At 49.2% G+C, this 25,027-nt stretch overlaps 8 protein-coding genes across 8 annotated transcripts; 3 read left to right on the top strand and 5 right to left on the bottom strand.

The window, feature by feature from the left end:
- Positions 1–622: 622 nt before the first annotated feature.
- Positions 623–1,635, top strand: GUITHDRAFT_101089 (hypothetical protein; the record flags this gene model as incomplete). The annotated part of the gene is made up of 7 exons (XM_005840309.1): positions 623–727; positions 777–891; positions 938–1,129; positions 1,256–1,334; positions 1,384–1,412; positions 1,456–1,544; positions 1,597–1,635. 7 exons carry the CDS (start codon positions 623–625, stop codon positions 1,633–1,635), a joined length of 648 nt encoding a protein of 215 aa, XP_005840366.1.
- Positions 1,636–1,812: 177 nt separating this feature from the next.
- Positions 1,813–3,024, bottom strand: GUITHDRAFT_101088 (hypothetical protein; the record flags this gene model as incomplete). Its single annotated transcript, XM_005840308.1, has 9 exons — positions 1,813–1,864; positions 1,913–1,983; positions 2,033–2,087; positions 2,198–2,333; positions 2,384–2,422; positions 2,471–2,529; positions 2,573–2,737; positions 2,783–2,873; positions 2,991–3,024. 9 exons carry the CDS (start codon positions 3,022–3,024, stop codon positions 1,813–1,815), a joined length of 702 nt encoding a protein of 233 aa, XP_005840365.1.
- A 392-nt stretch (positions 3,025–3,416) lies between these two features.
- GUITHDRAFT_161037 (hypothetical protein) lies at positions 3,417–6,984 on the bottom strand (the record flags this gene model as incomplete). The annotated part of the gene is made up of 25 exons (XM_005840307.1): positions 3,417–3,479; positions 3,527–3,645; positions 3,690–3,735; positions 3,781–3,864; positions 3,912–4,020; positions 4,070–4,122; positions 4,160–4,207; positions 4,250–4,353; positions 4,428–4,512; positions 4,560–4,607; positions 4,664–4,733; positions 4,795–4,924; positions 4,974–5,231; positions 5,285–5,322; positions 5,370–5,457; positions 5,517–5,677; positions 5,724–5,781; positions 5,831–5,912; positions 5,964–6,014; positions 6,065–6,114; positions 6,167–6,251; positions 6,415–6,465; positions 6,511–6,542; positions 6,610–6,657; positions 6,894–6,984. The coding sequence occupies 25 exons, from the start codon at positions 6,982–6,984 to the stop codon at positions 3,417–3,419; spliced, it is 2,052 nt and encodes a 683-aa protein (XP_005840364.1).
- A 723-nt stretch (positions 6,985–7,707) lies between these two features.
- On the top strand, positions 7,708–10,146 carry GUITHDRAFT_84416 (hypothetical protein; the record flags this gene model as incomplete). The annotated part of the gene is made up of 9 exons (XM_005840306.1): positions 7,708–7,720; positions 7,765–7,813; positions 7,864–7,919; positions 7,976–8,259; positions 8,326–9,516; positions 9,573–9,689; positions 9,739–9,833; positions 9,901–9,982; positions 10,027–10,146. Coding segments are annotated over exons 3-9 (1,890 nt in total). The 5' UTR covers positions 7,708–7,720; positions 7,765–7,813; positions 7,864–7,918.
- Positions 10,147–10,371: 225 nt separating this feature from the next.
- On the bottom strand, positions 10,372–11,351 carry GUITHDRAFT_101085 (hypothetical protein; the record flags this gene model as incomplete). Its single annotated transcript, XM_005840305.1, has 6 exons — positions 10,372–10,435; positions 10,491–10,671; positions 10,722–10,920; positions 10,970–10,994; positions 11,045–11,106; positions 11,289–11,351. 6 exons carry the CDS (start codon positions 11,349–11,351, stop codon positions 10,372–10,374), a joined length of 594 nt encoding a protein of 197 aa, XP_005840362.1.
- Positions 11,352–11,440: 89 nt separating this feature from the next.
- On the top strand, positions 11,441–15,789 carry GUITHDRAFT_161035 (hypothetical protein). The gene is made up of 24 exons (XM_005840304.1): positions 11,441–11,502; positions 11,551–11,639; positions 11,696–11,804; positions 11,848–11,915; positions 11,956–12,056; positions 12,109–12,160; positions 12,211–12,313; positions 12,363–12,420; positions 12,467–12,548; positions 12,600–12,655; positions 12,962–13,043; positions 13,093–13,175; positions 13,280–13,403; positions 13,455–13,511; positions 13,557–13,719; positions 13,787–13,884; positions 13,935–13,985; positions 14,253–14,302; positions 14,551–14,753; positions 14,812–14,858; positions 14,907–15,007; positions 15,067–15,214; positions 15,265–15,318; positions 15,369–15,789. The coding sequence occupies exons 1-24, from the start codon at positions 11,496–11,498 to the stop codon at positions 15,636–15,638; spliced, it is 2,256 nt and encodes a 751-aa protein (XP_005840361.1). The 5' UTR covers positions 11,441–11,495; the 3' UTR covers positions 15,639–15,789.
- Positions 15,790–17,243: 1,454 nt separating this feature from the next.
- Positions 17,244–18,324, bottom strand: GUITHDRAFT_150397 (hypothetical protein). The gene is made up of 9 exons (XM_005840303.1): positions 18,098–18,324; positions 18,008–18,048; positions 17,931–17,953; positions 17,825–17,886; positions 17,715–17,772; positions 17,595–17,663; positions 17,471–17,547; positions 17,383–17,425; positions 17,244–17,340 (listed from the first exon to the last, which is right to left on the bottom strand). The coding sequence occupies exons 1-9, from the start codon at positions 18,259–18,261 to the stop codon at positions 17,272–17,274; spliced, it is 606 nt and encodes a 201-aa protein (XP_005840360.1). The 5' UTR covers positions 18,262–18,324; the 3' UTR covers positions 17,244–17,271.
- A 2,570-nt stretch (positions 18,325–20,894) lies between these two features.
- On the bottom strand, positions 20,895–25,019 carry GUITHDRAFT_101083 (hypothetical protein; the record flags this gene model as incomplete). Its single annotated transcript, XM_005840302.1, has 25 exons — positions 20,895–20,963; positions 21,012–21,058; positions 21,107–21,253; positions 21,297–21,342; positions 21,395–21,451; positions 21,547–21,613; positions 21,667–21,716; positions 21,773–21,848; positions 21,895–21,929; positions 21,976–22,041; positions 22,089–22,170; positions 22,216–22,295; positions 22,345–22,377; positions 22,421–22,600; positions 22,778–22,813; positions 22,896–22,928; positions 22,974–23,081; positions 23,370–23,492; positions 23,546–23,651; positions 23,708–23,796; positions 23,842–23,874; positions 23,920–24,036; positions 24,086–24,289; positions 24,342–24,634; positions 24,683–25,019. The coding sequence occupies 25 exons, from the start codon at positions 25,017–25,019 to the stop codon at positions 20,895–20,897; spliced, it is 2,514 nt and encodes an 837-aa protein (XP_005840359.1).
- Between the last annotated feature and the right edge of the window lie 8 nt (positions 25,020–25,027).

Below are 25,027 nucleotides of genomic sequence, written 5' to 3'. Positions count from 1 at the left end.
GTATGCATGTTATGTATGAACATATCCGACGCAAAGCCACAACTAATCGTAGAAGTCGGAGTCGTCCTCCTTGTGCTAGTTCCTAAACAAACTATGCATGGCCAGCAGTGGATAGATCTCGTGCAGAGCACTTCCTGGGCATCGAGATGGAGTGGTTCATCATAATGCACAGGAAGTGCAGATGCTGCCGACTGCTCCTCCTCCTCCTCCTCCTCATCCTCCTCCTCCTCCTCTTCCTCCTCCTCCTCCTCCTCCTCCTCCTCCTCCTCCTCCCGATGCCCCTCCTCCTGTGGCCCGCCCTCCTGCTCTCCCATCCTCCTGCATTGTTCGCAAAACTACCCCTCCTTTTTAAATTTTGAGTACCCCACCCCCTGGCATCCCCGTGAAGCACTCCCTGCCCATGTCCGGGCGCATGCAGCAAACCGCGCGGCTGATGAGGCCTGCACAGCTAGTTCTTCTCCTCCTCCCTCTCCTCTCTTCTCTGATCTCTCCCTCCGGCTCCTGCCCTCCTCAGCGTGTCTTCCCTCTCCCTCAGCCCTCCTCTTCGTCTTCGTCCCAACTTCCTCCTACGTTCTCAGTCCCTTCCACCCGCCTGTCTCTTCGGGGAGGGTCAGAACAGCTGATGAAGAAAGCGTGGGAGGAAACTGTACAGGATAGGAAGTACATCTCGATGCAGGAAAAGCAAATCGATGAGGACCTTGTCACTCTCAACCAGACTCTGGCGGAGGTGATATGGGATGGCTGGAGAGGAGGGTACAACTCACGAGTGGGACCAGATCGATACGTACTACGAAGAGGACGAGGAAGCAGAGTACACTGAAAGCAACCCCAAGTGGAAGCTTATCATCCCAAAGCACTTCATGGATCCTGAGAACTTAACTTCGGACTTGGGTAGCTTGTGAGGAGCAGCAGCATCAGCGCTGACGGGAAGACGCAGGCCCAAAGCATCATCCTCCGTTTCCTGTGGTACCAACAGCTGCCATGATGGACCCCTCGACAAGAATGCGCGAGAGCGCATGCCGTGGGCGAACATGGGAAGTGATTGAATTGATTGAACAGCAGGGAGCACAGGTGGAACTCGAGAGGCGGTCTGTGGGCTGTGCTGACATCCCACCCTTCCACGTGCCAGGTGAACAAGGCAGATGAGTTTGGTCTTTATGCTGCATTGCACTGGGCGAGCTTGATGGGCAAGACAGACACCGTTCAAAGTTGACAATGCTGCTCCTCTGAAGCTGCAACCTGATGTTGTGCCCAGCGCTGATTGAGAGAGGAGGGAACATCTCGCAGGTGACTAGGCACGGTAGAACTCCTCTCCACTATGCTGCTGATCAAGGGTGATGGAGGGACTAGCGGATCAGGTCGACTCTCACTTCGTACCCACAGGCATTTGGAGTGTGCAAGAGTATTACTCAGTAAGCCCTCATAAACCCTCAGTGATGGCATGACAGTCTTCAGACGCGGGCGCCGATACCAACCTGAGAGATATTGATGACCGTACTCCCTTGCAGCTTGCTAAGAATGCAGGACACGTCGCAGTCATGGAGGTAGTTTGCTCCCTTCAACCGGTCGCCGAGATGTGAAGATCGTGTGTTGCAGTTGCTGGGGAGCGTGACCAATAACTCTACAGAGGTTTGATGCGTGCTGTGAGATTCTCGTTCTCCTTACTGACTGTCCTGCGCTTCTCTCGGCATCTTTCAGCCTATTGCACAACTAACAGGCTCAATAGAGAAACTTTCAGTGCAAAGTGAAGCAGAGTAGATCGCTGAAGGGATTTCTCGGTCTGCGAACATTGATAAAGAAGTTTCTTCATTTTTACACTCTCCTGCTTGGGATAGATTTGAGGACTTTCGGCGTCTCTGAATTTCTGTAGCACCAGTCAGCTCCTCTCCCTCTGCTTCCTCTCTCCGCTAACCTCCCCGACTTCTCTCGTGGTTGATCTGCACTTTTGTACATGAAAACTTGACCGGGACCAGAGTCTCGCATCTGTAGCTCTTGTCAACGACAAAGAGAGGAGGGCTGGGGAGGAGGGTACCGGGGCGAACGAGCCAGCGGCTTGTGCTCCTGAAACTAAACGACAACAGATGTTACTGTGAAGCTCTTGATGTCTTGAGTGATTTTGACCTGCAACCTTGTATTTGGCTTTGTTGATAAAGACTTCATCTGCATGCTCTTCGCTCAAGCTTGACAAGGCCTTCACCAATCTGACGCCTCGTGCGTCAAGAACGGCACACAGGAAGCGACATCTTGCCTGACTTCTTCCGCAAACTTGATTCGCAGGTAAGCGGTGTCCAAAGTTTCGTTGTCTACAACTTCCTTCAACTTCGCAACTGATCCTGTACAGAAACCTCAGCCTCCATCATCAGCAATGGGCAGGGAAGCTGACTTATATTCATGCTGATGGTCAACTTGTTAAAGAGATGTCCTGAACAACAAGATAAGGAGAGATGTCGAAACTTGGTGGTTGGACGACCGAGGCTGTTGTCTTTCAAGAATGACTTGAGCTCTGTTTCCTCTTCATCCATGTCCTTACTGGGCAGTTTCAGCCGAGACCATCGTGCTCAAACTTTGAAACCTGAAAACTTCTTGAATTCTCTTCAGTTTTATCCTGAATTTCTTGACATGCACCAGGGACATGTTCAGAGCTGCAGCCATCTCTTCATCGTTCATGCTAGACAGCAGCTTCCCGTCCACTTCTCTCTCCACAATGGTGCGAATGCACTTCTTGTCATTTGTGACGCTACGACGTGGATAAGTCACAAGGGCTAGCAATGGTGTACAGAACCTGGTCTGGAAGAAGTTGAGGACTTCACGGAAATGCCAGTCCTCTAAGCGCTTCTGTATGAAGGGAGACTTGTCGAAGATCATCCTGTCTTCTGCAATCACACCTGTCATCGTCTGTCCTCGTTCATCCTCCATCATCCTTCATCCTCCATCATCCTTCATCCTTCATCCTCGTCCATCCTGCTCCCTCCTTCCTCCTATTGTTCTACCTGGGTCCAGGTCGTCCACCCGCAGTTCCGTCATCCTGACGACTCACCTGGGACAACACCTGTCACGGACATCAACATACATCATCTTCCTCCTGCTCTTCTCCTCGTCTACGCTCTCCTGCGTCCCTCCTCGCTCTCATTCCCTCCGCTCCATCTCTTTCGCTGACCTGCTCTCCCACTTTCGCCCCCAGCGCAGATAAAAACATTGACAAGTGACAGAATGGAAATCGTTGCAAATGAATTTTTTTCGGTTTTTTTATATTTTCAGGTAGTTGATGTTCTTTATTAGAGGAAACAACAAGAGAACTTGAGCGCTTGCGAATGAATTTCCTTCTCACTTCCATTTCAACTTTTGCATCGGATTGGCAGACGATGAGCGGCAGGCTCAGATGAAGTTTTACTAACAAACAACTGATGGCATTGACTTCAAGCAGCAACTCGTCTCCTATCGACGAAGAAAGAAGCGATGTCGCCGCATGCAAGGTTGATCTGAGGTCACAGGACCATCAGGAATAGAGGAGAGCAACTTCCCTCACCATCTCATCTTCCAGCCCCATCTCGCTGAGATATTCTCTTGTCATGATCGTCAGTTCTTCCTCGTCACAGGATTCAGCTGCCGATGCAAAGAACAGCTCGAAGCCAAGCAGGATGATGGCTGTCAACTTGTCAAGGGAGAAATGACAGCACAAGGTCGATGACCAGCCACGTCTTCTCTCTCTGATGGCGACCATCGCTCTATCATTTTCTGCCAATACTTGTCACGATGACCTTTGAACAAGGGAAGGATGACCTGGAGGGCAAGATGAAACAAGCGCGTGTAAGACTTCGCGTCCTCAACGTAGTCTCCATAATGTTTGTCAATCAGTACAATCACCTGATGTTGGATTGAGGGAGCAGCAGCACCAGACATGTCATAGTCACCTTGTTGACGTTCTCTTCGAATATTTTCTCCTCATCGCCCAGTTCTTTGCCACTGAGCTCATCTCCCAACTTGGAGACTTGTTGGACCACTCGAGAAATCTCGGCGTATCTGCTGAGGCCTCAGAACATTGGAGATGTCAGCTGACCAACTTCCTTACCTGAGGTAGCTCGAGACGCTCTCCTCGTACTTGGTGCTCTTGACCAGGGGATACTCGTCATACACAGTGGCAATACATGCAGTGAGCAACCAGAGACAGGTAGTCGACAAATGTGTTGATGTGCTCCCTCACATCCACCTGCAGCCACTGAGCTTCCGCCCACCTTCCCGATCGCATCACCTGTGTCCTAAGAGGATACGCCTCCTCTGACTCCACATGGAGGGCATGAAGTTGATTGAGGAAGTTTTCGAAATGCTTGCCGCCTTTCTCCTTCGATCGCACGCCTTTGACGAGCTCGTACAATGCTAGGGCAATTCAACGCTATCAGAGGTCCACTGCGAATCTCAATATTGCTGACCTCGAGAAACGTGTTCGAAAGGAAGAAAGATCTTCTCAAAGACTTGAATAAATCTGTCGCCCAAGGCAAACTCCTCGACGCATTTCTTGCGCTCGTATAAATGTTTGCAACCATCAAAATATCATGGCATACCATCAAAACTTGCAGCACCATGTCATCTCCTCCGTAGTATCCAACAAACTAGCTCAGACTGTCAGTGAATTCGAAGTGGTCTGTCAAGTCGATTGTTTGTGTACTTGAAGGAGGAGAATCAGCAGCGTGTCGTCTTCGTACGCTTGATGCTGGACGATCAAATCCACAATCTTCCTGCAGTCAATAAAATCAAGAAGAGGGCGAGTCGACAAGACAAGAAAAGGCATCCCAGCACCTTCTGGTATCCTCTTGATCTTGTGAAAACTTGCCCAACGATCGTTCCCTCTCTTTTCTCTTCGTCTCCTTGACCTCTACATCAACAACACACGACAGGAGTGGCATTCCTTCAATCATTTCCATCAGTCCTGACGTGAAAATTCAGCAAAGAGCAGCTCAAATATTTTCTCCTGGAACCTTGTGCCTTGTGCACTACCAGATTCGAGAAACGGGTTTTCTCTTCTGCCATTATTCCGCCGTGCTTGCTTCTCACCGCGTATACAAAGGAGAGGAGAAGATTCGAGAAGAACTCTGGATCCAGAAAGGAATCTTCCACGCATCCATCCTGCTCGCAGGATCGACCGATGGAAAATTGTATCTTGATGCTGTCCGCTGCTGAACTTTGCCCAGTCTCCTTGAGCACTCTCTCGATCTGAACGCCCGAATCTTCCAGCTCTGAGGCGTCAAGATCATTCGATGAAACGTGCATGAGCTTACAACTCAGTCACCTAAAACGATTGCAATCTCTGTAGCCAGATCTTGGGACCTGCGCATAGAGTCACTTCTGCCCAGCAATGCTCCTACAAGTTTCACCTTTGCCTCGACCAAGAATTGTTCGGTTTGCTCAGCAGCAGGAAGGCTGTTGCTCGCCTTGCCCTTTCTCCAGGATCTACATTCTTTGCTAGAGCCCTTCATTTCAGAATCGGCAGGAAGCAAATTCAAGACGGCATTTCGATTCACCGGCAGCGAGAGGATTGTCTACCCTGTACATGTTGTATCTCTCGGGCTCTTTCTGTTTGACGAAACCTCCGACGTATTTCGGAGGAGCAACGGGGCCGTCAATGATCACAAGAGGCTCCTGCGTTGACAGCTTTGATGCCTCGGCATCGCCACCAACAGCACTGGTAGCATCGAGTCAGCTGGGCAGGAACATTCGCACTGTTGGACCTGATCAGGCCACTGCAAGTGGCAGCAAGAGCCTCATGTTTCACTTTCATCGTCTTTTCTTGAGGGGATATCAACACCTTGACCAGTTCAAGACTTGATCAACAAACCTTGGACGGGACGTCTCCTAGCGGGAGCCTGACGAATAATCGCTCCTGTCGTTTCCTTCTGTACCAGTTTCGCTTCGCGATCCTGCAGCACTTCTTATCGCGACTTGCGTCTCCTCAAGAATCATCTCGCAACCTTGACGCATTGAATCTTATTCTTCATCTTCTCATTCTTGGTTTGAAGTGCCTGTTTGGCCCTTGTCAATGTCCGCCAACTAGATCTTCATGCGCCTTCACCTTTTCATTGACTTTTCTCTGAAAATCGCGAGCTTGTTTGATCCACTTGGCTGGTATGAGCGCAGGTGAGCACAGCAGCAATCCAATGCTGCATATCAAGACCTTGCACATCAAAGGCTCTTCCGAACCACGGGTACGGATTCTTGTAAGGATCGTCCGACAGAACTCCAGTTCTCGGATCGGGAATCTGCCCCATAATAATGTCAGCATCGTCAAGAATGTGACCAACATCTTTCCTTGTGCCAAACATCTCCGTTGGCTGTCCGAACAGTGACGACCTGCTATGAGTCAGAGCGAGGAAAAGTTGTGACAAGAGATGAGAAGACAGATCATCCAACACAACTTGTCACCTTTGCCCATCGATTCTCGTCGTACTTGAACTTCGAAGATCCCGCAACAGCCTGCCGATCGACTCAGCTGGGGTGCTGGTGGTAGAACTGCCACACCTCCTTGTGTCCAAGTTTCTCTCCGAGCTTTTCTGGTAGAGTGTTGTCGTCAAGAGCATTTCCAGGCACAGGCAAACGAGCGATAGCGACCAACAGTACCTGGGTCTGGAGGTCTGATTTTCTCTCGTTCTTTGAGGGCTACCCTGGCTATATAGACCATTAAACTTGGAAGAGGAGCAGGCAGAACATCCAACCTCGTAGATCAGCTGTAGAAAGTCCTCGCTCTTCAAGCTGCGGTTCAAAAGGACAGTCCTCAGTACCCTCTCCCTAAGTTCCCTCCTTTTTTACGTTTATCCGTGGCGGGTCCTTGTATTTCTCCCTGGGTTTCTGAGGCCCTGCTGCATGCTCGTCACCTCATTCTTGTCCTCGCACGGTCATCTCACCAGCTCTGGTTGCAGAGGGCATGAGCGGCGCGAACCGCAACCGCACGATAGGATCATCGCCGAGCTGAGCTGGTGTGTGTCCAATGACCATCCCTGCTGGAGGGTCCCACAGAGCCTCTCAGATCAAGCTGTTCTCCTCTACCATGGCAAGCGCTCCCGCTCGCCCCTTGCTTTGCATCTTGACCGCTCTACACGCTCATTCAAACCGTTCTGGCATTGCAGGTTGAAAAGGGGATGAGGGGTATCAAAAGTGCTTTACACTGTAACGGTGCTTTTTTTTTGTAACGGGAGTACCCACATGTTGCGGGGGGGGGATGAGGGACCGAAGGGGTTGGAAAGATGCAGCGAGGAGAGGAGCGAGCGATGGGACGTTAGGAGGAAGAAGGGGAGGGGACGGAGAGAGAATATGCGACAAAGAGCTCAGGACGAGCATGGGATGAGATGCCGAGGGCAAGATCAGGTCGAGCTGATGTATGAGATGTGCAAGGGGTGAGGGAACTTGGAAGATCGAGGGCTGGAAGACAAAGTGTGGGAGGCAAGTTGCATGCCATTGCGCATCACGGTATGAGTTGGAGGGAGGTAAAGACTTTCAAAAGATAGATTCGTTCGTCAAGAGAAGTTAGAAGCCAGGCAGAAATCAGATATTCGTGGAATGTGAGGTCAGTGGCGTATTGTGTACATCGAATTCCACGCCAAGTCGATGGTCAACAACAGTCACACAGAAGGAGTGTCATTGGTGGCCTTGCTGAGTCTTAATATCTGCAGGATGAAGACAAAGTTCGGAAAAGCTCGATTGGCAGCGGGTGCTTTTCTGGCCTCAGCAGCTGGTGAGAGATTTATTGGCAAAGGTGTGTTCAATGACCTGGTATAGGAGCGACTGGGTACGGCTATTACTCGTTGACCTACAAGAGATCCGAGAAGTAAGATTCAGATGAAATAGGGAGATCAATCTGATGCAGAAACTCGACAGGTTGCAGAATATCATAGCCGACGATGGCCAGATCTCTGCCGCCACTGAGAGCGAAAGTAGATATTCTGTTCTTTGGGTGGGATCTGCTCCAAGTCTGACTCTTCCGTCTCAGTGCAAAGGCCAAAGTGGTGGAAGACGCTGATTCAGAACATGCTGCCAGTGGCAGCTACTGAAACCAAGCAGTATGCTAACGGTCTGACTGTCATGCAATGTGAAGACGGGACTGCAATCATCCCGTGGACTCCGCCCGATCGCAAGTCTGTTCAGGAGAAGTTGAAGAGCACGGAGTACGACATCCTTGTCATCGGTGGTGGAGCCACAGGCAGTGGAGTTGCTCTCGATGCTGTGACCAGAGGTCTCAAGGTTGCTCTGGTTGAGCAAGAAGATTTCGCCTCGGTAATGGATACTATGTACTTTCTCTTTCTTGTACCTTGATGCTCTGCTCTGCAACTCTGCTTTCAGGGTACCAGTAGCCGCAGCACGAAACTGATCCATGGAGGCATTCGCTACCTCGCGCTGGCATTTCAGAAGAGGGTTCCGCCGAGATCTCTATGGGAGCTGATCACAAATCTGCACTACGATCACTCCATGATGCAGGTTGTCATGAGTGATCTGTATGAGAGAGCTTTTATGATGCAAAGCGCTCCTTTCATGTCCAAGACTCTCCCGATGATGATTCCATTGAGGCATTGGTGGGAAGTTCCTGTCTTCTGGGTGTCAGGAAAGTTGTATGACACCGTAGGAGGAACCAAGTCTGTTGTTCCTGAAAGTCACCTGATCTCCAAAGCAGAAGCTTTGTTTCAGTTCCCACATTTGAAGAGCGAAGGCCTCAAAGCAGCTCTTGTGCTGTATGATGGACAACAGAACGATACCCGCATGAACTTGTACATTGCGCTCACTGCCGCTCAAGCCGGCGCCCAGGTCATGAATCACACTGAAGTTCTTGGCCTCAACTCGGTTGGAAAACCTGGAGATGAGAACTACAAGATCACCGGCGCCAAAGTACGTGACGTTTTCACCGGACAGACTTATGATATCAAGGCGAAACAAGTGATCAATGCGACGGGGCCGTTCACTGATTCCGTTCGCAAGATGGCAGACCCAGAAGTGCAAGAGATTATTGTGCCGGCCAAGGGATCTCATCTTATCCTTCCAGATCATTTCTCTCCTGATAGCATGGGCTGCGTTTGGTTCACGAAGGATGGAAGAGTGTTGTACTTGCTGCCTTGGGAAGGAAGCACGATTGCTGGCACTACAGATATCAGAGAAAAGCCAAGCATGGCACCGACCTCCTCTCTCAACGAGGTTGATTTCATCCTGCGTGAATGCAACAGTACGCTGTCTCGACAGATGAACTATAGCCATGTACGTGCCGCATGGGCGGGCTTAAGACCGCTGGTGAAGGCGCCGAATGCTGACCCTAACGACACCAAGAAGTTAGCAAGGGATCATGTTGTGGATGTGGTCAGGGGCAATCTCATCTCAATCTGCGGTGGAAAGTGGACGACATATCGGAGAATGGCCAAGGATGCAGTGGATAAGGCGGTTGAGATCAACAAGGAACTTGAACCACAACGTGCTTGCTGCACAGACAAGCTGACTCTCCTTGGCACTGATCGCGGTGGGTTAGTCTGCAATAAGAATTTCGACAAGGTATGCAAGCTGAATTTTAGCGACGTGCTCCTGCTGACAGGGCTTTGATCTGCAAGGTTGTTGTCACTCTGCGTGAGAAATATGATATGGACAAGATGGTTGCAAAGCACCTCATGCATAACTATGGCACAAGAGCGCTTATTGTCGCAGATCTGGCGAAGGATTATGCCAAGGTCCGTGTCTTTTTGCTCGAAGGCCTCCTTACGGTTGTTTCTCCTCCAGGGACCCAACAAGGACGAGAAAGGCCAAACCCTGCGCTACCTTAAGCTCTATTCCAAGTATCCCATGCTCGAAGCAGAGGTTGTCTTCGCTTGCAGGTAGAACAAGCAGCAATCATCTTGCGCAACGACGAGATTGCTTGTATCCACTGACTGCTGCTTGTAGGTGGGAATACGCCTGCACTGCTGTAGATGTGCTTGCGAGACGCACACGACTTGCCTTCTTGGACTCCCACGCAGCTGAACTGGTTGCACTCTATACCTCTCGTGAGGGTCTGACGGCATTGACCAGGCTCTTCCAAGGGTTCTTGACATCATGCAGAAGGAATTGGGATGGTCCAACCGCCGGAGGGAGAAGGAGCGGACAGATGCCCTGACCTTCTTGAAGACAATGTCTATGCCATCAGAGTAAGCTGCGCTAACTCTCTTTATTTGACCAAAATCGAGTACGAACGAGCAGCGTGCCGTGCTATATCTACAATCTTGGGGTTGGATTGGAATTGCAAACCTTTCCCTGCTAATAAAAAAACTGATGGTTTAACTCTATCGACCTCCCACTTGTGCGAGATAATTGTTATATTCTTGTTGAGCTGCATCGTACTGAAAAATAAATCAGGCGCCTAGTTAGGCAACTGAATCACATGCGAACCTGCCAAGCCATGGCGTCTGAAACTTCCTGCTGCTGATCTTCATTGACAGTTCTGGGTATCGCAAACAAGAATCAGTGGTCTTGCAAACGAGCCTGCGCCAGCTGACCTGACATAGTAATTGTACACTCCATTCACGTAGTTTCCATGCTGGCGGTACAACTCATACTTGTCGTACGGTGAAGCAAACGCCCAGACATGACGCCCTCGACCCTGTCGTCCCACGGTCCTCACACCACGAGCATCGATCCCTGGAGATGTTGAGTCCCCTTGTCCTCCACGGAAGTACCCTTATTTGCAAGAAAGTCAGGGCAGGGACTTCTTACCCTATCAGAGTTACCGTCATAGTATGCTTGCGGCCCATAGTAACTTCCATAGTCCTGAGGAGCGTAACGCTCTCGGTGCCCTCTTGTGAAGATGGTGTAGATTGTCGGATTCTCCTCATTGTGAAGATTTTGCAACTTGCTTTGCTTGGAATGAATTGCTGTCTTCAAACTATGCAACGATGCACGTTTCGCCTTGGGCTTTGAAGCGAGCTCCTGAATCTCAAACTCAAACACGGAAAAAACAGCCAACACAAACACATACTGTAGCATCGCGACGAGGCTCCAAACTAGGCGAACATGATCAGCTATGAAACGAAAGTGTACTGAACAATAGCACCTTGCAAGAACTGATAGTAGGATCACAGATAAGCCAGAGATGTACACAGCAACTGTGATAGCCTGAGAAGAATGAGTAAGTTCCTTGCCTTGTTATTCCCTCACCCCTCTTACTCCTCTCTCTCTCCCTCGCTCCCTCCCTCCCTCCCTCCCTCCCTCCCTTTCCTTCCCCCCCCCTCTCTCTCTGTCCCTCTCCTCTCTCCCCCCCCCCTCCCTCTCCTCTCTCTCCTCCATGCTTCACTTACTGCTTGTCCCTTGGTGGACATGCCGCTGGCTGTTGCCCGGACCTCATCCCCGCTCATCTCCATTAATGACTAAAACATGTGACTACATAACTAAAACATTTGATTAGATGCTGACTTTTAGTTATCCAACCGTAGTAGGGCATAGGCCCCAACGATCGGCTGTTCCCGCCATGCACACGAAGTTGAGCTAGGGGAGAGGAGGACAGCATGCAAGGTGAGCGAGGCGAGTCTTGTCCTCTCAGTCTCTGGTGAAAGCGAACAGGTTCGATCGCCAGCAAGTATGGCAAGAGGTCTTCAGTGCGAAGACCAGCGAGCTTCGAAAACAACGTGTCTCCGTTCGAGTTCGAGAATGTGAGCCAATAAGAGCGATGCTGCCGGGCGGTAGCTGCAATCTCACAGATTTTCAGGGTGACAGCGAAGAGGAAAGGATAATATCAGATGTAGATGCTGTTCTTGCGGTTGATTCGATCGCAAACTCAGCATCACTGGCGCAGTACTCCTCCATCATGGCACATGGTACAATAGGCATGTTCTTTGAACAAGCTAAATTCTTTGTCAGCACAAATCAGTTTGTCACCTTCTGAACAATGGTCAGCTGCATTCTCACGGCAAGGAATGTTCGGAATGGTAAATCACTTGTTGTGCTTCACTCGATAATGCAACACAGCTGGGAGATGCTCAGTTGCCTGTGGTCTCGGACTCGAGCAAAGAGGCCAATGATAATGACGATGAATTCTACGATGATAAAGTGACTCAGAATCATCTAAGGTGAAAATCGTGGACGAAGAAACTTGGATGTAACTCTTGTTGAATGTTCCAGGCTGTTGTATCTGGTGTCGCTGTATTCGAAACCTGCCGACAATGATGATGATGTACTGGAAGTACGCTATCATCCATGATTTGACTGTTGTCTTGGTCTCAGCAAGATGTTTGGATAAGATCGCATGCTCTCTTGGTCTTGATTTACGAAGGAATCATTACTGGAGTACTAGATTATGACTACTCCTCTTGTGCGAATACTATCGGTGCACTGACACGCTCTAAGAATCCAGTTGCTAAAAGCATCTTGTGCAGGAAATGTCAGATTATGGATGAATGTATCGCAAGAAGGCAAAGATGATCTTGATGATTTGTAACAGAATCATGTTGTGAGTTCGCCTTCATATGACAATACACAGGCGTGAAATGAGGTTCATAAACACGATAAAGTTGAGCACTGTTGATCATGGACTGGTCATTGGCTATCAAGTGTCATTCAAGGTTTATTGAAAATAGGCTTTTGAAATGAGACTCGCTTAATTTCTGCAACAGGGACAAAAGTTGCTAAAGAGAAAACTCACCCAGTCATCCCAGGATGCTGTTAACAGGTGCATGTGCAAATAGACTGTCCAGGTTGTGACCATTTCAAAGTTTCTGCCTTACTGCAGATGGGGAAGTACTGCATGTGGGAATTGAAGGAAGGGGATTTATCTTTTACACGCAAGATGTAAAATATTCAAAGCATTCCTTACAAGGATCAATGACGTAGCACTGTAGCGATCTTACAGCGTTCCATCGAAAGTTACGGAGACAGAGGACGTGTCATATGTTTCAAGTCCATACCTACCAGACTGCCTTCGCAGAGGGTCTGTCCTTGTTAGGTTGATAACTTGTGGATTCACCTTTCACATCAGGGGTCGTGGCATGACAAGTAATGCACATAGAGCATATGAGTCTGCAGCAGGAAAATCAGATATCAAAGACGAATATAATGAGGTCAGTCACCTGAATATATAGGTTTCGAAGTGTGATTTGCATCGTCCAGGTGATAAGTTTAGGAGAAGTCCGAGTCTTGATTGGCGAATGGGTTCCCTTCGGAGATAATTCGTTGGCATCTTTGATGGAAAAGTTAGGCTGTCAGGATCGTGTTCAGGCAATAGAACGATTCTTACTCATCTAAAAAGACTGATTGATTGTTACCAGGGCGGATTTTTCTCCGACGTTATTGATAGTTTTCCTATGGAAGAAAGACTTGAAACCCCGCCTGGGCTGACGGGAGTTCGGATACTCGAATTCGATCTTCTCAACTTTGTCAACTTTGAGGCTGATATTCATTTTGCGGAAGATGAAGGCATAGTGCAGGAACAATCAATTGGTTGTTTTCGACCTGCCTGAAACATTTTTCAGGTGGAAAACTTCGGTACTCATGTGAGGACAGATGGTTTTGTCCTCTACGCCATGAAGGTAGCCGATGTATTGCTCCACTTGAGCCATGACTGCAAGTTCCAGATTGAAGCAATCATGGATCATGGAGCTGACAATGTATCCCTCGATCTGCTGTCGAGGCTTATGATGGATGTTCAAAACGATTCAACGAGAATCATTGATTCTCTGGTGTCGGAGTATCAAAGGAGCATGCTTGATGTTGTTTTCTATGGAGATCGATCATCACGTATGGCAGTGCTGTTTGCCTTCACATAAACCTATTGACTGAGTGTTGACTGAGTGTTGATTGCTAGGTGACAAGTTCAACGTGATATTATCAGAGATGATCAATCCGAAAATGAGTGCAGAACTATATCTTGACGCTGGTGAACATGAAAGCGAATTGAAACAGGTGGAAAAGAGATGATGATATTAGACAGAAAGGGTTGATATTTGGTTCAGGTGCTTGGGGACACGTATTCTGCACACAATCTATCCGATGATGATGTCATGGTGGTTGGAAGGAATGGAATATTAATCTCAGGCAGGTAGTGAGAGAAATTTAGGAGACGCTGAGTCCAATCCAGGACGTGGTTGTTCCCGCTTTGAACCATTGCTCATATCTTATCTCACAATGATATGCCGTGAACGCTTTGTAAAATATTTCTATGCTCGGATTTTCTTGATGGACGAGGCATTACGAAAAATTCGACATCTGATTGATCACTATGACGAGGTCTAGTATATTTGGTCAAACTTTGCAAGTTACCGTCATTGCAGGATCCGAATAGCATCCAAGCAGTCAGAAAACTTATGGCGGAGGTGTCAAGGTGAATGGATCGATCAAGTTGCGCACTTTCTGCTGAAATACTGGTTTCTGCTCAACAGAGCTGTAATTCTTTTAGACGAATGCCTCCTATATATTGAAGAATCTCTCGAACACTGTGTTTTAACGGGCCCAAGTGATGAACCAAGCCTCAAGAATTTGGATTCACTTTTGAATTCATCGATACTTCATCAGTCATTGAAGAGGTTCATTACTTCTAACATATTCAACGGAAACTGATGCCATTGATAGGAAAGTAGCAGATCTTCGGAAAAATGTCAAGGGAGCCTCTGTTGAACTTACAAGCATTCAGAAGATGACGACTGTCATCTCCGAAACATACCAAAGCAACTTGGTGGAAACGATACAAACAAGCAACCATCAGATTTCCGAGATTCAAAAAAATCTTGACAAATCCACTGCTCACGTTGCAATTCTACAAACACTATTTGGGGGTAATTTCTTTTATAGCAAATGTCAGTGTTGCAAGTTGTGACATGTTGGTTCCAACAGGCTACTTTGTCATGCAAATCTTTGATAGGATATTTGGTCTCCAATATGTGCGTTGTGTTTGATACAAATTCAAGAAATTGACTAGACTTGGAAAGAATATGATAGATTCAAAGGGAGCAAGCCTTATCCCAAGTTACATGGACTCGCTAAGGAAAATCTTGGTGATTCCTGGAATTGTAATTATCCTTACTTTCTGGTACAGCTTGCCATATTGATTTGTTTTGTCTTCTGTCGTACTTATCACCTCTTCTTCAGTCTGTGGTTCGTTGTGCATCATGCTGGATTCAAACGATATTTCCGAAGCCTAACGAAGAACAGTCTTGTCAAATATAACTGGGTATTGAGATACGATCTCAATGTCCCAATAAGTCAGCAAAAGCTCAAAGAGATGCTAGCATATAAGGTGGGCTTTGGGTGACAACGAAGATTTATCTCCTGAAAATTGGTTTCCAGTACGTAGACAGAGAAGTTCTAGAAAGGGACGATGAAGGGCATGTGCGAAAACGAGTAATTCAAGAGAATTCCTTGGTGCTGATGTACTGAACTAATTGTTTCAGATTTCTTACTTGGAAAAAGACTTATTGAAGTGGCGAGGACATCCCCCGCAGATTGAACTCGAATACAACGAAAGCATTCATTTTCTGTACAAAGTGGTGTTCCTCATGAACAGAGATGAAGCTCAGCTTACAGCAGAGGATATTCACAACATTTTCGTGGAGGATTTGGCTCTTTCGAAGGTTATTTCTTTAGAACAATCCAAGTCAATCATCAAAAGATATTCATTTAAAGACCAAGAAAATCAGCAGGCCAAAGAAAAGCTTCTATAGTACAAGTCAGCCTAGAGTTTATCTGAACATTTGTTTCTTCAGCGTCGTCGAATAATCACAGTGGGATGATGTATTGTTTCTTTCAAGCAAATTTCTGATATGCATACTATTGTTCATGTTAGTGTGATAAAGTTATGCATGGGCATCGTACATTTCTTGTGTCTTTTGTATCAAGTGTGGACCTGGAGACATCCACAAGTGATTTTTGAGTGGAGCCTGCGACCTATTAAGTTTGAAACATGCGAAGAGAAGATACTCACAGCACATAGCTCCGCATAGCAAGTTATCATCCTACCTCAACATTACTAACAGTCTAGAAGAGCATAGGATGCATGTATACCTTTTCCAACCCTCCTGAGATTGAAGACATCATCGTATCAAGAAAGGAAACTTGGTCTTCTTCAACTCGTCTTGAACTTGCTTCGTGTGAACGCAAGATGTCAGCCAGTTCAAATTGTTTGCTCTTGATGGCTATTGAGAGTGGCGAAAACCCTGACGAGTCTTCGCTCTGAAGCAAAACCTTAGGAAGACATCTCTTGTTCGGAAGAATTCAGTATACCATTGGTGAGGCCTTGTAATGCAATAAAATATTAACTGCAGGAATGTCGCTGTGTGTTTGCATGAGTCCTTTGCAACACGGGTATGAATCATACCCTTTCTCAACAGCATAATGAAGAGCACTTCTTCCTTCGGAATCCACAACATCTATATCTTCTTCCATGGAAATTTCGCACATCTCTATCAGTTTCGATATCTGCGGTCGAAACAAAGTAAAAAAGAGCAATCACAAGTGTTTGCTGACATCTCCAACTTTCGCTGCTTGAATTATCAACGAGCTTCGCTCATTTGCAGGTAATTGGGCCTTCAAGGGCATAGAGTCATTCGGTTGCTCACTGAGAAGATGTGTCAGGAAGAGAGGAAATAATTGAGTTTCTGCACCCGAAAGCAGACCAAAGACCGTGTGAGTCGTCGCCTTGGGAATTGGCGTTGCCCATGTAGAGAAAATACTTCACGATGAAGTTGAAAGAGGCCTGCGAGTGGTTGAGAGCGTGCAAGTGATATCATTCCATTCAAACTAAGAGCTCTACAACGGAGGCAATATTCCATGCTTCAAACGAATAGAGGGAGTGGATGCTATGCAAGAAACTGCTCTTTGAGAGTTGTCATACTGCGATCAGAGCAAGGAGCTGCAAAAGAGGTGGGGGGCGTGTCCTGTAGGATAGACAGCAGGGGTGAGAGCAGCGAGGGCTTGCAAGCTAGCGGGCTTGCAACGAGCTGGCATATTAAGACGGCGAGGAGGGAATCTCAAGTGAAGGTTCATATATGGGAGGGGTACTTGGATACCTATAATGAGGGTGTAGATGGGGGTAGGGGATATGGGCCTACCGAACATTGTGCGACAGTAGTCCTCCATACAAGTTTGAGCCTCACTCTGAAACTTGTTATGCTGCTTCACTCATTTGTCCAGAAAAGCGATATCCATGCGCGCAATGTCGAGGAAGATTTTGACCTGAAACTGTCAACAAGGATCGTAAATAGACTGTGAAGCGATTGCAAATGTAAAACATTGATGATGAGCTTGTCAAAGCAAATCCAAACAGAGCTCGATTTCAAATCTATCTTCATTGCTACATCATACTAAGTTCGGTCGAATCAAGAGGTAACCAATGGAAATGGACCAAAATAGCATCGTACTTGCGCTCTGTAAAAAAGGTCAGGCAAATATTCAATCAATATTCTTGACCTTGGAAGCAGAGCTTGTGTAACCCTGATCTTTAGAGCAAATCCTGCATTGTGACATTATTGTCGAAATATTTGTTCATGGTATATACTTCGACGAAGATGTACAAGTGGGATCTGCATTTGAGTTGGAAGTTGTCGAGCATTTCTGAACGCAGCCAACAAGTATCTAAGAAATATATGAATGACCATCAACTGAATCGTTTAGATCTTTACCCTGTTTCCATCTGGAATGCTCATCATCTGCGCACAAAGTGCATGTTCCAAGCTAGCACTGACAGCGCACTGTGTAGTATCTTACATCAGACCTGAGATATCACACACTCAAAGCCTTTCCTCTGTGGCATTCATACAAAAACGGGAGCAAGTATAGACGCCTTGATTAGATTTCAACCTAAAAATTACAAGCTTCAGACGAATTGCATCGAATTGAACTCGTACTTCACATTTGATATTTCGAGCAAAATATTGCGCAGGTGTCAAAAGCACTTCCTTTGACTTGATTACACTGATTGAAAAGGTGAATTAGTGGGTAGTGTTTTGAATCACTACCGCGCTCGTTGAGAAGCTTGAAACTGCCCATTCGTTATATAGTTAGTTTGATGGCACAGTATTCACGGATCATTCACCATCATTTGCTGCAGATACAGAATCTCCCGTCGTCACGACTCTGCCATGAGATGAGGTGGATTCAACAAGGACATTGGCACTTCATTCACCCGTCATAGCAGTTCACGCAGAAGCTGCACATAGGGAAGAAGACGACTAAAAGAATCGCCGACAGTCGTGTCTTAAACCCTGTTGAAAGAGAACTTGTGCTAGTCTGTGTCGCCATTCTCTTGGCAAGTCCACGGAGGCCCAGAGGCTGGGACAGCAGGCTCATGCCACCGAGCCTTCAACTTCCAGCGCCACTGGCGGCTACCGCTGCCATGCGGCCCACGATGAGCGCCCCGGCATGATGTTACTGTAGCCCGGATTTGCCAGCCGGCCCCGGCTCAGGGCGGCGCCCGGCCGGTCCGGCCCGCGGGCCGGGCTACTAGCCGGGCCAACTCGGCGGCTAGTCAAGGACGATGCGTTGCGCTTTCTGTGGTGGGCCCCGGCGGGCCGCCCGGCGCGGCGGCGGCGCCGATCAAGTGACTTGGGCCGCCTGACTGACACACGGCCGCCGCAAGTTCAAAGCGGCTGCAGTATCGCAAGCGGCAAGTTTGCCCCTCCGGCCTTAGTTAGGTCATTGCGGCGCGCGGCCCGGGCCGGGCCGGGCATACTATGTGACGGTGCGGAGTCGGAGGCTGAGACTCTGTCACATTACAATTTCTCTTGTCAGCTGAAATTTTTGAGAATAGTTTCAAATATGAACATATCTATATTTGAATTTATCACATCCCTGGGGTACTACCCACTCCTTTTCAACAATTTTTTCAAGACAAGTGTAGGTCGTCCCTCACTGTTCAAGTACCCCTCACCAGAATTGCACCGAGCCTATTTCTGGTCGAAATGTCTAAATGCGGATGTACCCCCAGGCTTCACCCATATTAGCACCCCTATCTACCTATGTGACCACCATTCCGACTTTTATATCCGTACCCTTGCGACTCGCCAAGGACCCCTACCCACATACGGACAGTTCATGTTTTCCACCCCCTTCGAAACAAGCACTACTACCCGTGGTGGGCGCAACAGAGCGGTCTGTTGGTCCCCTGGTTTTGGGGATCCCAGCCCCCGCGACCGACCCTACTCGTGGTAGACTGGAATTTTAGCTCCAAGGGGTGGGTGGGGTGTTACGTCTAGTAGGAGTCCTTGAAGGTAGGGTACGCTTGCTGCGTGTTGATACACCGGTACATTGCCCCTAAAGTATAGGGGTGTCGTGTAGGATCTCTCTCCAGGATGGGTAGGTGGCCAGTCTGAGTCCGAACCTTTGAGTATAGTAAGGGTCCTTTTTTTCACTCAAGGGGTAGGACTCTCCAAAGGGTCCTGATGGCGGTAGCAGGCAGGGGTGGAGTGTCCCTTGCGAAACGACGGGGGTTGAACAAGTCGCAATGGAAGGTAGGGTCCTTCAAGATTTGAGTGTCGTGGGGGTAGGGATCAGATATCGTGAGGGTGGGGTAGAGAAATATGACATTACACGACAAATTGAGGAATTTAGATGCGTATGGTGGATGATCTGTGTATCCGTATCTCTGGTGGTTCCACGTCAGGAGGGTGGGTGGGTGCTCATTTCGTTGGGTAGGTGGGTCAATCAAAGGGTGCGGGTCTTTACACAGGGGTGGTAAGTTGTGTCGTGGTTTGAAGAGTTATTGGTCAGCAAAGGGGTAACGAATGACTGGGGGGTAGGGGTGGTGATATCATCAGGTGGGGTGGTAGATTGGGTGATTCAATGGGGGTTGCAGTTGAAGGGGAGGTAGTGATGGCTTCAAGGGGCGTACCCAACCCTGTTATGAGGAGGGGGTTGTTTTCCACAGAATTGATGGAAGATGACCCAGTGGGTAGAGAGGTATTCTGTGCTCTAGGTTGGGGTGGAAGCAGAATTCTTGTGGGTGGGGTAGTAAGACACGGGTAGGTGTCAGTGAAACTGGGTTGGAGGGGTAGGTCTAGGGGTGGGTTGGATTGGCACGGGAAGTGAAGCCACGAGAAGGACGAGCAAGCATTGCGAGTGGCGGAAGTGAGGAGAGCGGGAGGGAGAGAGAGAGACGGGAAGGTGCTTGAAAGTAGAGAGAGAGAGAGAGAGAGAGAGAGAGAGAGAGAGAGAGAGAGAGAGAGAGAGAGAGAGAGAGCAAAAGGGAAACATTGTAGAAAGAACAGGGTAAGCTGGAAAAGAAGATTCAATCGAACTGGAAACTTGGCAGTCTGGAACCTTCTTCAAACAATTTCAGGAGATCAAGCAGTTATTTTACTGAAACATTCAAATGCGAGAAATCATGCAGTACGACTTAGACACGAGTCACTCAAAGGACAAGAAGAGCATAGAGCCTCATCACGTTGACGAGGAAATTGATGAATACGATGATTGGTCCGATGAAGATGACGATGTCGGAAATGATGACTGGAAGGAAATTTTTCTACAAAGCTTGGAGGAGGACGATCAGCGACGCAGAGCAAAGAAGAGGAAGAACGAGATGTCTAGTGGATTTGTTTCTCCTACTTCGATTGATGAGAGCGCTGAAATCTGTGTATTCTTTCCAAACGATGTAACAGAAGCTACTCCGATGGAATTTCCAGTCTGCGAGCGTTTAGGAGCAATCACTTATAGGGGCAAAGGAGGAACTTTTGTTGCCAACATGACAACATGTTGTTCGATCATTCATGACGGAAATCATTACTCTTCAATCAAACACTGGCTAGCAGAAGTTTGCAACAAGCGAATTCCATGAGCAAGATAAATAAACTTTGTACATATTTCAGAATGGTGCGACGTCTGCTGAGAGATTGTCTCTGATTATGTTGTAGAAATGAGAAAGATGTTACATGATGGCTTGAGGTTTCTTATTCTACAGCTGATGAACTCCGACTCCCACCCGACTAAGCAAACATATGAACTGTTTTGTCGGACGAGAGCATCTGTTCGGCCCTGCTGCTGCCCACCACTCGCTGCGAATTCTAAAGTCACGTCCTGTCTAGTCCGATCGGTTTCGTCACCTGTAGGTTGAGCTGGTCTTGCTTGCAGTACAGGCTTGTCACCGTTCCTAGTGTGTTTGTTCGTGAGCGTCAGGAAGAGCGGAGTGATTGCCCACCTCCGACATCGTCATGCAGTGAGATGAGATTGACAAGCTCCGTGTAGAACTCAGGGAACTGAGGGGAAGTTAGATCTTGCTGGTGTGAGCAGGGTGAGGTTGCCTGCGGGAGAGAGTAGAATACGATGTGGCGGATTCCGCGAATTCCTGCCGTTGCCGTCACTCACCATGATACCGTGGTGAAGCTTACGGAATCTGAAGTAGAAATGGAATCGCTCAGTGATGAGGAGTACATCCTGCCCGTGCCTCGTCACAAAACAAGTGGGAGGAGGCGGCCCGGGCCCCGACCTTGCGCCCATGGAAGAAATCTCCCCTCGCTCTCAAGACTTGAGGAGCATCGGAGTACTGAGAGAGGGTGAGAGGAGAAGAGGAGGTAGCGTACAACTCGCCTCTGTGCAGGCTATGAAGGAAGCCTCCTTCTTCTTGAGGAAGTTTCTGACCCTGACGAAGTCCAGGTAGGAGGGGACGACAAGGAGAGTATGGGACTGGCAGGATCCGTGCACTTGACTGAGCGGAAGAGGTTGAGGAGGGACAGAGGAGGGCGCAAGGTCGGGGATCACCTGAAGATGTTGTCGCAGAAGTATGAAAATCGCGCATCGTCGGCGTCTTTCTGTTGTTTTGATGTCACGGAGGTGATACGAATCTTGCTTGTCATCTCCTACTCACCAGGTTCTCCTTGAGCGGCATCTTGATGAACATTTGACGAACGTGAATATGTTGCAAAACCTTCCTGATCGATCCCCTGCCAGTCAAACTTAGACTTGAATTTCCTCCATGCCCTCTTTCACTTGTGCTCCTCTGCTGTCTTCACCATGCCCCTCAGCTGCAGGCTCTATCAGCAGCAAGGACGAGTACAGCAGGCAAGTCACATTGAAGGAGCTCCTGCTCATGATCGCGTTGCCGTCCGGGGTACAAACAGAGGAGAAGATGAGAGTCTGGGGAGGAGGCTGTCAAAGTTTTGAACTTGGCCGTGGGTTTTCACCTGGCGGAAGTACTTCTGCAGGTCATCCAAAAAGACTTCTCGCAGTCGTGCGAAATCTGCTCCTCTCGGCTTGATGGGCTGCCTGGGGTACAAGTTGAGAGGCAGCAGTTCGTAGATCCGAGGACACCTGTTCATGGCGCCCAGCACGGTATAGAGATGATCGGTGTTCTGCATGAGCAGATAGTCCAGCTGGTCGATCACGAGGACCTGAAGCGAGCTCACGTACCCCTCGTCGAGTCAGAGGAGGGGAAGTCACCTCGACGCTCGACAAGAAGTCAGCTTCTCCTCCCTGCAGGAAGTCACGGGGCAGCAGGAGTGTCGGCGGTTCTTACCAGGGTCAGCCCTCCATCGGCTGACTTGACGATCATGCGCAACCCCAGGGGGGAGGCGACGATGATGTCTGCTGTGTAGAAGGGAGCGAATAGACGGGCAAATTTGGAGTGCAGCTGAATGCCGATCCTGAAGTGATCTTCCGTGTTCCCCTCGAACCTCTCCCAGTGATCCACTCCAACCTGCCATCGAGACATGCTGTCATTCTCCTTCTCCATGGTCTCCTCCCTTCAGTGCTTCTTCCATGCTCAACTCTTCTCGTGTTCTCAATTCTTCTGCTCTATTCTCTTCCTCTCGTGATGACCATCATTTCTTCCTCTCTCTTGCATCGTCGGTGTTCAACCCTCATTCCTCCATACCTTGAGCAGCCGTTCCTTGTCCTCCTTGCGTTCTGTCTGCACGACACGACATGATCAGCACATTTGAAGTGGAAGATGAAAAGAGAAGCAGCAGGAGCAGGAGCAGGAGCATTCTCACCTTGTCTCCTGGTCCGAATTCTTCTTGAAATCTCTGAAATCAGCAGTCACCGCAGGCGCGACCTTGTCTTCTCTTCACCTGAAGGTTGTCGATCCTCCCCTTGGGTCGCTGCGCAGAAGGAGCAAGCTCCAGCAGCTTCTTGATGAACCGCCAGGCCGAGTTGCGACATGGCAGGAGCACGAGAACCTGCCAACTACAATCAGTTTCTTCCTTTTGCTCGTCCTCTTGCTCGTCCTCGTCCTCTTGCTCGTCCTCGTCCTCGTCCTCGTCCTCGTCCTCGTCCTCTACAACCCTTGGTCCTCATCCTCGTCCTCTACCACCCTTGGTCCTCGTCCTCGTCCTCTACAACCCTTGGTCCTCGTCCTCGTCCTCTACCACCCTTGGTCCTCGTCCTCGTCCTTGCCCTGGCGCTGATCTACTTCTGGTCTTCCACCACTCCTTCCGTCCCTCTCCTCACTCAAACATTCGTTCAACCTTGCATCTCGTGAATCCCTGGTCTTTTGCGGGGAAGCTCTTGTCCTTTTTGAGCTTGAGGTTGTTGCTGTGAATCTCTTCCCGCGACCTCGTCACATGGTTCACCACATGGAGCCCGACCATCTGCCCATCGTCAGCTGATCCTCCTCTCTCCTCCTCCCCCCACCCCTCCCCACCTCGCGGATCTCGTTGGCCTGCGAGCAAGTGCGCATGCAGTAGTGCAAGTCCATGTAGCTTGCGAGCTGGGGCAGGAGGGCGCTTTGAAGTTTCGTCAGCCCGTCCCTGCCACTCGTTGGTCAAGGGCCTGAGAGCTAGGGGACGAGGGGCTGAAGGAGAACCTGCCGCGAGGAGAGGGCTCGCCGTAGAGCTCCTTCTTCTTCTCGTCTTTGCTCGTCCGCTCAGCGGCGGCCGCAAACAATCTCGTGATCTAGCTCGAGCTCAGCTGATGCGTGGCAAGAAGCCGCAAACTCACTTCAGCTGGGTAGCCCGACAGGTCCGCAGCTTCCTGCATGGCCTCTGGTGAGACTAAATCCTCATGTCCTCCTCTCACCCGCGGAAAGGGGTTGACCCCATGGCTCCCTGCTCTCCACAGCAAGGGAACCGGCAGACCCTCCACTTGCTTTTTCCTCCACTTGCCCCCGTTGCGAGCCTGCAGGAACGACTCCACCTGCCGGAGCTCAGCTGGAGCAGGAGGAAGCAAGAGAAACTGGTATTACCTTCGCACTATCCAAGGAGAAGGACGAGATGTGCTTCTGGTAGCCGGTCGCCTCCTCCCTTGCGTCCGCGGTTCCCTCGTCCTGCTCTGCCTCCGACTCCTCAGCCTCCGGCTCCTCTGCCATGTCGTCATGCTCTTGCAGCTGGATCATCCCAAGTTGACCTGCATCGAGCCCGAGCTCCTCTAGGTCGTCTTCCAGCCCCTTCTGCACACGTTGAGTATCACCCAACTTCAGGTCCCTCCCCTTCTTCACTCACCTTCGTCGCCCTTCGTGACTTCCCTCTTTTCCTCGATCCTCTGCCCCCCTCCTTTTCTACATCCTCTCCTTCCTCATCCTGATCATCAGCATCTACGCTGTTCTGTTCCGAGCTTTCATTCTCAAGTGTCCCCTCTTCGCCCTCGCCATCCTCCTCTTCCTTTTCCTCGTCCTCCTCCTCGCCTTCCTCGCTTTCGAGTTCGCCGTCTTCGTCGTCTCCCTCCTCCTCCTCCTCCTCCTCCTCCTCCTCCTCCTCCTCCTCGAGTTCTTCGTCTTCATCGTCCTGTCTTTCTCCTTCAAGCCTTCAGCATCAGTGGAAACTCGCAAGCACAGTCTGAATACCTCCTGTCTCTTCCAGAAGTCTTGCCCGAAGAGCTTCGTTCCCTTTATCCGAGCTTAACATCTTCATAAGTTTGTTGTAGGACTGCTCCTCCTCCTCTTCATCCTCCTCCTCTTCCTCGCTAGAATCAGGTCGCTTTCCACTGGTTTCATCATTGTCTGCAGACACTTTCCTGTCAGCAAACTGTATCGCTCGTCGTTCTCGTCGGCTCAGCTGTGACATATCCCCCTGAGCAGCACTGGCAGCACTGCCATTCTGTCTGGCTGCTCGTTTTCTCTCGGTCCCTCCCCTCTGCTGGAAATTTTCGCCTGCAAGGCTCGTCAAGGCGATGAATCCCATTCTTGCTT

The sequence above is a fragment of the Guillardia theta genome (assembly GCF_000315625.1).
Source record: "Guillardia theta CCMP2712 unplaced genomic scaffold GUITHscaffold_6, whole genome shotgun sequence".
Classification (NCBI taxonomy): domain Eukaryota; class Cryptophyceae; order Pyrenomonadales; family Geminigeraceae; genus Guillardia; species Guillardia theta.
The sequence above is the reverse complement of the archived record's forward strand: the minus strand, read 5'-3'. Positions and strand labels throughout refer to the sequence as shown.